This window comes from Schistocerca americana, chromosome 4 (assembly GCF_021461395.2).
Source record: "Schistocerca americana isolate TAMUIC-IGC-003095 chromosome 4, iqSchAmer2.1, whole genome shotgun sequence".
NCBI lineage: Eukaryota > Metazoa > Arthropoda > Insecta > Orthoptera > Acrididae > Schistocerca > Schistocerca americana.
The window spans coordinates 632,032,379-632,042,046 of record NC_060122.1 but is presented as its reverse complement, the minus strand read 5'-3'; the positions used below and the strand labels follow the sequence as shown (position 1 = coordinate 632,042,046).

Genomic DNA, 9,668 nt, shown 5'->3' with positions numbered 1-9,668 from the left:
TTTCTATTTTTTCTTGCTTTTTTAAATTGTTTTTGTTTATGCTTTTTCTTCCTTTCACACACACACACACACACACACACACACACACACACACACGTGGTGTACATATATAAACATAAATGGTGTTCTTTTTATCCTTTCTTTTTTTCAGACTTCTCCCACTCTATGTATGTATATACACGTGTTCATAGTACACAAAATATTTACATGACACAGACACACACACACACATACACACACACACACACACACAAAATTACTAATACTATGATAAAAGGGTCATACTACCACTCTGCAGACTCTCTCTTTCTCTGTCTTTCTCACTGTCACTCAATCAAAGTCCCCCACCCCTTCTATCACTACAAGTTGAGTAGTGTGAGTATGGGAGAGTTTCAATCTCGTCATCACAAATTACCCTTTTATCGTTATGAGGCGACAGACCGATTTTAGACTGCAGCACAGTGTGCACCTCGTCTCCTCTCGATCGAATACTGGTCTGCCATACCATATGCGGTGGTTGTGGTGCAACACCGGGAACATAGCTGCACAGACACCGCAAATACTTTTCGGTAGAGAGAGCTCTCAATGCCATACGACGCATACCCTTAGTCCTCCTCTGGGTGGGACCTTCCAATGTGCGATATGCATACATTTTTGAGTGTAGGCCTACAAACTCCACAATCAACAATCCATTCACCTCGTCCTTCATAAGACCGATAACCTTCTTGTTCTGTGGAATAATACCACAAGGATTATCGGCGGTGTATAAGAACGTGTCGAATTCATTACCATGGCACCTCATCACTTAATATGGATCACAGTTCTTCACCGAATAGATGAAGTTAGCTGTATCCATATAAAGTAAGTTAGGGTATGCAAAATGAGTTTTCGCAAACTCATAATGAAAGCGGTACTTGTGGAGTTTAAATAGGTCTAGTGTGCACATCTCCACATGAATAGGTTTCGTAAACTCTACTGCAGTCTTCACCATCTCCCCAGCAACTAAGTTCTTATTGAATGTTGTGACCCACTTAAAATTTGGTCTCGCAATGCATTTTCTTATGCCATAACGCCCATCCCATTCGGTTCTAATCATAATTTCACCTCATACCCTCAAATTCTCCATTGTTTTACCGAAAATTGAATTATTCTTTAATTTATACAAATCCCTTACAAAGTCACATGTCGTGGAAGCTCTTTGTCTCATATTCAAATTAATATACTCCTTCAACCAGGGGGACTGGTTGAAGGAAATAGCCTAGGTGATTCTAGCCAGCTCCATGCCCAGGCTGAGAAACTGCTGGAGGTTACGATAATGAATAATGTATCTTCGCTTATCCTCCAACATTGTCATCAGTTCTGGTGTGGAGTCTCCTTGCAGAACTAGTTGCTCTGGACACAGCACCAAATTGGTGTGCGTATCATGCAAACTAATAGGTTATGTGAGATCTGCCTCCACCACATACCCTACATCAGAATCAGCTGCCATACCCCCCACGAATTTTCCACCTAACCCCTTGCATTCTTCTTTGGGCATCCGTCGAAACTCACCAATCAGCAGTGATTGCTGCACAGTGTGCCAGTATAAGTTATTCACGTCCAGGTACATTATGATAACTTGAATCAAGGGATGCATTGACCCTGTCACCCATCTGCGGGTTATTTGCCTTTGTGTGCCCTTAGACACATTGCCAAAGTCCCCCGTGGATCCTTTGTTCAAAGAAAAGAAGCATGTCAGCATCAGACAATAATTCAATGTTGCACTTCCTTTTCTTGTGAATTGCGTCCATAGACAACCCAGGTGCCATGTAATAAAAGGTGGGATCCAGTGAATATATGGTCCTGCATAGACTCCGGAATTTCTCTAAAACCTCCGCAAGCAAGCCCACGTCTATGTCCATGTAAAGCCGTGCATACTCTCCTAAAGTTGAAATACTGAATTCCCGCCAAACATTCATGACATACTCATACTCTGCAACTGTTATGGCATCGCCTGTAAGGTTACTGGAAACCGCAGTTATGTCGGGTAGCCTGGTTTCGTTGAGTTTCGCTATACTATTCATATACACATACGGGAAAACCCCCTTCCTAGTCACAAGTTAATACTTTTCTTCGTCAGGATATGCAGCTCGAGCGATATGCTTATCGCCACAAGGTAGAGTTCCAATGAGTTTCTGGAGTGGTGCCTGCATAAAACGTAGCGTATCAAAGAAACGGAGCGTAATTCTTGGCGTCATTCGTTTGGAAAATGCAATGTATTTCTCGACGCTCTTAGGTGGGACGCTGACCTAATTTTTCTCCCAACTGAAATCAGGCCAAGTGCTCAACTAGAAAGTGAGGGTCATACCCACTTAAATTGTGGAAGAGAACGGGTATTTGTCTAGGTAGCTGGTACTTCAAATGGCATGAATTGTGAGCTACGCCATGGAACTTCCCAGAGACGACAGTGGTCCCTTTTCTATCTAATGGCAGCCCTCAAATATGACACTCAGTCACGTTATTATACAAATCTTCATTCTCCTTCAATTTGGTGATGGGAACGTTGCCACAGCAAAGCTTATCAATCTCCCACGAAAATGTTTCGAGCTCAGTGAGGAGCCAAACTGTAGGATTACCCCCTACAAAGGATTTTTAGTGGTTAAGACTGGAATCATATGACGATAGAATTTGGTATACTGCAGCATATGGTACATGTTTTTCAGTAAAGGTGGTGTGTGAGGCTGTAGGGTCACCTACACAGCAGGTCATGGGTGAGAGGAGGCATTCAAAGTTGGCGTACACTACAAACAGGCATCGCTCCTGGTGGTCAGCATTCAGGAACTTTATGAATTTGTTGTTCCCAGTAGGCATAATAACACGTACTGGCTCCTTGGAAGCACAGTCTACTGGATGCGCCGCTAATGACTTGTCTGAGGAGAAATAATTGAGGCACCTTAAGCAAATATTCTGCTTACCACTATGATTACTTAGTTGAGCGGACAGGAGTCGGGACATGTCTTTCATCCAAACATAGTGATAATTCTCACCTTTGGAGAAGGGCAGCATGTTTACACGTAACTCACACTCGCTGCCAAATTTTGAAAAATGGAGGGGGCCGACGACAATATGCTTGTCTCGCTCATCTTACTTGATTTTCTTCTCCAGGCCATAAACATGAATCGATATACCGCTAGCCTGCGCCTCAAAATTTACGTATCTCCTGGATCTTGACAGGGAACTCTATACCATGAAAGTTTTAACACCCATGAATATTGTCACCTACGTTGTATGTACTCGGACGCTCAGGATGATCTATGTAATTGTATATTCTTTCACAACCCAGGATTGACCATGCAAAACAAGTCTCATCTTTCCTATTTTCGGCATTAATGCATGCCTACTTGCTAGCTGTTTCTTTAGGGAGCCTGGTATAGCTTGACCCTCCATTTACCGGATTGTAGACATCTGTATGGATGCCCAGGTGTATTCGGCTAAGTGCTTTAGCTGATCCTCTGACTGCCATCTCGGAAAACCAGGCCAGTATAGCACTCAAGGTGAATTTACGAAATCACTAGGCGATTGATGTGTACCGTAATGAGATTTTCACTCTGCAGCGGAGTGTGCGCTGATATGAAACTTCCCAGCAGATTAAAACTGTGTGCCCGACCGAGACTCGAACTCGGGACCTTTGCCTTTCGCGGGCAAGTGCTCTACCAACTGAGCTACCGAAGCACGACTCACGCCCGGTACCCACAGCTTTACTTCTGCCAGTACCTCGTCTCCTATCTTCCAGACTTTACAGAAGCTCTCCTGCGAACCTTGCGAACCGTGTTATCAAGCACTCCAATGAATGTATAGCGAATAAACCAGACTCAACTTTGGGGGGGGGGGGGGGTGCGATAGTTTGATGCAAAGCACCGCACTGCATTTAATGACAGGATACAGTGGATCATTGATTACCTTGAGGAGCAAGGCACGCCTTTAGAAAACCAACAGGGCTGCAGTACCCTCCTGCCAGTTTCTCGATGCTGGGGAATGAGATTTGCTCCTCAGAAGCGTCTTTAGTCTCCAAGTACTCTAACTGTGGTATGGTATCACTGACCTAATGCCCTTCACTAAAAGGATTGGACAGGGAACTGCCACTAGCCATGGGTTCACTACTACTACTACTACTACTACTAATAATAATAATAATACTAGGTTGAGCTGGTGATGCAGTTTGCTGTACCTGGTTGTGGGTGGGCAGAGCCAGTGGTGAGGCACCGGTGTCAGACCAGTGGGAGCAGCTGGGCCTAGCTGCAGGTGGGGCATAGCGGATAACGCTGGCCCAAGGCTGCAGACTCTCTCCCAGATTGGCCAGTCGGCCACCACCAATTGCTGAGGTGTCAGCGGTCATCTGGTGCGACTGCCCGCCACCTCCACAGGCGACCAAGGGTGGGGCGGAAAGGTGATGGGGACCTCATGATGGCTGACTCTGTGAAATGCAGGTTTGGGTGGGTTGAACCTCGGCTGATAGCTTCGCGGTTATGGGCGCGACACGTGGCTCACCTGTTTGTCCTGGGCTTCTAATGACAGTGTGTCATGCCCCAACGCATGCTACAGCCATTTGAGGCTTCACCTCAGTGAAAAAAAATAAGCATCGCATTATAGAGCATTTTAAATAATTATAAATGGATTGATATGGAAGTATTGATGATAATAAGAATATGAAATCTGTAATAATAGTCACCTTGTTAGATCGCGGACCATAGCTCAGTCACAGCAGCCAGCCCTTCATCATGAATTTCGGGATCAAAGTCCCCATCCACCACAAACTGTGCATGGATAAATGCATCACACTGAATTCATCTACAACACCAACAACGAAGTACACGTAATATTATGGTATTATCACACAGTCAATGTATTATGAAAACACAAAACAGATTTTATACTCACGTTTTTGAGCTGACGGGGTCAGAGCCCCCCTTCCTAATGTATCATTCAGTGTCCAGCATGTCAGCAAAGAATGCTGAAATGAGGAGGAAAAGAAATTCAATTTCACACATGCACACAGCAGGTCTGTATTCTAAAAGGGGGTTCACATACTAAATAACACTCATATGAGGGTAATAATATATGTGGGACCTCATTCAGGCGAAGGCGCTTCCCCTCACTGCTGCAGTTTGCTGAAGATCTCTTCATTATGACTGCGAAATGCATACAGACAGACTGGTTGACTATATCGGAATGAGGGAGAGCACATGGATGCTGGGGTTTAAAAAGGATGCCGAGCGTCCTCCCACATCACCAAGACAATAACGAATGGACGTTGAGTTTGTTGGGGTGAGCCCACTAGTACTACTGGTGACTGGAACCTGAAATAGCAAGATGCATCCAAAAACTGGTCTGAAACTCTGATAATTTATGGATTTACAGTGATAGAATTCATACTATGAGTAACGATATTATTTGGAATACATGCTGGATGATATTTTATTCAGCCTCTGCATCTTGAGCCATTATGTGTATTACGATACGAGTGCATTCAGCAGATATTTCAGGTGCGGCGAAAGCAATTAGAGCTCTGAACAGTTTATAAATAATCTGGATGAAGGAAGTGAGGTACATTTTTTACTACCATACTGGATGCGAGAGTGTTTCAAACACTTATCATCATGTGGTTGATGACATACTGCATCTACCTCAAAGCCTGCGAGCTTCGTGATTTTCCGCAATGAATGTTATATACGAGAAATTCTACGTTGCTGGTATTAACACTAGTGTTTCTTACATTTAGCTTAGCTTCGTAAATGCTGAAGCAAATGATTTACAAAGTCTTCAGATGATAAAACGGAGAATTTTACTATTTAGGAAAGGTGTCCAGTGGAAAAGATGAAATTTCAAGTAGCGCTATCGGTGGAATAGACGACTGATATGAGCACTGAAAGTTTAGTAAATTATTCTACCATGATGCTGGAAAATTTTTACGTTGAATTTCTCGAAATGTATAATTATAACTAAACCTGAAAACGTTTGTACTAACGTGTTTTATGTCCTGAACTCTTTAGAGCTGGAGTTAAATATCTAACGTGTTTAATATACGCATCTATTGCCTTTAAATGCTTCAATGAGTCTAGAAATGTTTTGTCGATGTTATGGAGTGTGAGGAGTGAAGAGCTTTGAAGGAACTCTTTGTTCTTCACTATTAACAATACCTGCGTGTGTCCCCTAGCAGCAAATCACCTTTGCTTATATGGTTCCTGTTTTGGGACAGATAAATATCTCAACCCTTTTAAGGAGCTCGCAATGCCTTTGTTGTTGCTGTTATGAAACCATCCTCAGGCCCACTGGCGCTGTGACACAAGCAGCTACCTGCGGAGTCTGAAAGCAGGGGAGAGTTCTTAAAGACAGCAGCTCGCCGACGCTGGCTGGCCTGAAAGTGGGCGAGTATTTGTTCTTCTTAAGAGGTATCAATGCACCTTGGTGGCTGAGAGGGGGGGGGGGGGGGGGGCAGCGACACATGCTGGACAGTGCGACTGAGCTGGACGATCACCAGACGCATCGTGGTGCACTCTAGCAGTGAACTAGCGAACTAGCTCAGTTCTTTGGTCGATTAGATTGCAGGCAATTGTCTCTCGTGGGGTGGGAGCTGAGACAGATGTTTTCATGCGTTGTGTTGTGCAAAGCATTTATTTGCAAGACTGTACTCTTCCTCTTCATATGTAAAGCATTAATGCTCACTTCCATTCTTCATGTAGGAATCTACGGGTGCACTCGTCAGCTGAATGAGTGCATGTAATACAGCTACTAAAACGCCCCCTGTCTGGCACAACATTTCATCATACTCATTCCACACCGACAATTGATATTTTAGCCTCTTGTGGTGGTAACATGACACTGATGCTGTAGGTAGGTAATAAATGTAAACAAATTTCAATAAATTTAAACAAATTTAAACAAATTATATTCGAATTTAATGGCATCATGAGCAGCTTCTAGTGGGGGCAACACCGTACTAACTAACTCCCCACTCTTCCAGACTTCATGTAGTGAACTGTGGCTGCAGTCCTCGTTCGAATGTGTACATGTAATGGAGCTATTGAAAGCTGACCTATCCATCACATTCATCTTGATGATCAAACACATTGCTACGGTTCCACAATGAGAGCTCAGCAAAGACGGAATGTGTGCTACCAATTCTGGTCATGTGAGTGCAGGAAAAAAATTCCTCCAAAATACGAAACTCCCGCCCATTTTCCAAGAGGATCATGCAAGAAGCACATAATTCAATTTCCCGCCAAAATTCAAACTTCCCGTTAGTGGGGGGGGGGGGGGGGGGAGTGACACTTTCTCGCCAAAAGCGCCATATTGGATAATGGCACTCACGTCATCAGCTGATGTCGTGGCCGCCATCTTGGATAATGGTACTCAGGGCATCAGCTGATGTTACAGCTGCCACCTTGGATAAAGATACTTGCGTCATTAGCAGACGTCACGGCCGCCATCTTGGATTTCTTCAGTGGTGTGGCGCTCAGCTTGTTCTGTTACTCACCAATCCATGACCGACCACTCAACCTCCCATAATAGCAGCTCTAGGCTTCAACAAACGCCAGCATGAACACAATTTTATGGAATCATTACTGTTTCGTATGCAGGGTCTAACATTGCGGTGGAAGCAGAACTGGAATGGATGGGCGAGGGGAGAGAGATCGGAGGGGGGGAGCCGTGCTTTGGCTCCATAAGGTGGCTCAGGAGGGAGGGGAATAGGAGAAAAGAGGGATGCACAGGCGGGAAACGCGTGGAGGTATGTGAGCGCTTGGGGAAGTGAGAACGGAAATGATACAGAGTTTGGCACTACCCTCACCACGTCGTCCCAGCTCTAACCAAGCAACCAATGAAATGTTAGAACTGGAAGGCCAATCGGAAAGCACTATGTTTCACCCACGTGCAGGTTTATATTCGTTTTCTTACTAAAGTTGTTTTTGACTCATCGAAGATTCATCACTAACATATCACACTCGCTAGGATTTCTTATAATTAAATATTAGTTGAAAAAGTAATCAGGCGATTCCAACATGACCAATAATTTTGTGTCTTGTGCTTAGGGGGTAGGATGAGCCGACTTGGAGCAGGAGAGGCACCACAGGATATTTTAATTTCTACTGTCTGTATTTTTACAAATAAATTCACAAAACTTTGTCAGAATGATCAGGAAGGGTTCAGGATTTACACATATAGCAGCAGAAGTTCAAAAACATAGCAAAATAAATTTATTTTTACGTGCTAAATTTTTTCACTTACCATTGGCTACATTTGTTGCTATAGGTACACTTTTCTTCATAAGTAAGAGAGATTCTTCGATGAATTTTGCACAGCTTACAAACCATACTTACAAATGTATGAAACTCTAGAATTTATTTAATTTATGAAAAAAATGAATGAGCTGTTACATTTTAAACTTCATGTTTAGGAAAAACTGTAATTTTATAGTTATTTATCTCAATTTTTACCACAGTATCTAATAGATTTGGAAAATTCTAGAGTTTTGCATTAAGGAGTTCGTGTTTGATAAGTATACCAAGTTTGAAAGTAATAGGATATTTATTTTGTATGTTACATGTACCTAGGTACAGAAATATGTGTTTTGTGGAAAATGGCTGTTAAAGTGTCTGCTTGTATTTGACATTCTTTTAGAACTGCACAGCACCATAAGCAGGTTCTTTTTCAATTTCTAAATCAGTTTTCTTCCTTTTCATATTCCTACTATACACTGTTCTTGATTTTATCACATCCAAAAATGATTTATCTGCTTCACTACACACTCTCTGTCTATCGTATACAAAGCTTTGATGCAGTTCACACCTGGGCTTAATTCCCATTTTCTCTAAAACATATTTTCTGCTTTGTACACCGTCATTAAAACATGAAACTGCATCATAGACACTAATAGCATGTGCATTTCTTCCCACAAAAATGGTTTTTGGCAATCTTTCCCATACATATTGGTTAAAACATTAATTTGAATTTTGAGTACCGTTGAAGACATGTCTTCAATAAGTTTCCATTTGGAAGGTCTCTGAATATAGGTATGATGGCTTCCATTACAGCATTTAGTTCACAAGATTATATTCTTTACCACCAGCAATGGACATATGGTAGGCACACCATGATTCACTTCCTTTTGGGCACACGTTGTGGATAGGGTTATCGTCTGTGGAAATTTTGTGGAAGAAGAAGGCCCAAATTGCTTGCTTCATATTTTTCAAGTCCCCTGTGTTCATTCTTATTGTGAAGCCATAATACATCTGTAGCTTGTCAATTCCTGCATCCCTCAGTCGCCCTCTTCCTTTTATTTGCTTCCCATCAGATATTTTTTTCCTGGCAAATTTTGTCGCAGCCTTGTAAGTCTAGTGCCAAGTCTTTTCTGTATATGTCCTACTTATTCTAACTTCTTCACGATAGTCTCAGCTTTATATAGAGCACATTTTTGAACCTCAATGAAAGCTGTACTATCACCATCACCAAGGTACTTCACATATCGCAGGCCACGGGAGGCAACAGATCTGGTAAACAAGCTGACAACTTCCTGCACTTCCATACCTGCACTTGAGCCTTTATAGTTCCTATTACATTTACGATCTGGAATCCCTTTCACACAACTGTGACAAAATTTGCTGAACACTTCAACTTTCACTACTTTGCCAGTG

The 9,668-nt window shown here is 42.7% G+C and overlaps 1 protein-coding gene across 1 annotated transcript in view; it reads right to left on the bottom strand.

The window, feature by feature from the left end:
- Positions 1 to 4,958: 4,958 nt before the first annotated feature.
- LOC124613667 (chondroadherin-like protein) overlaps positions 4,959 to 9,668 on the bottom strand; it is a 36,978-nt gene continuing 32,268 nt past the window's right edge. Inside the window, exon 3 of the mRNA XM_047142384.1 lies at positions 4,959 to 4,990. Coding sequence (XP_046998340.1) covers positions 4,959 to 4,990 — 32 coding nt within the window. The remainder of the gene's footprint in view (positions 4,991 to 9,668) is intronic.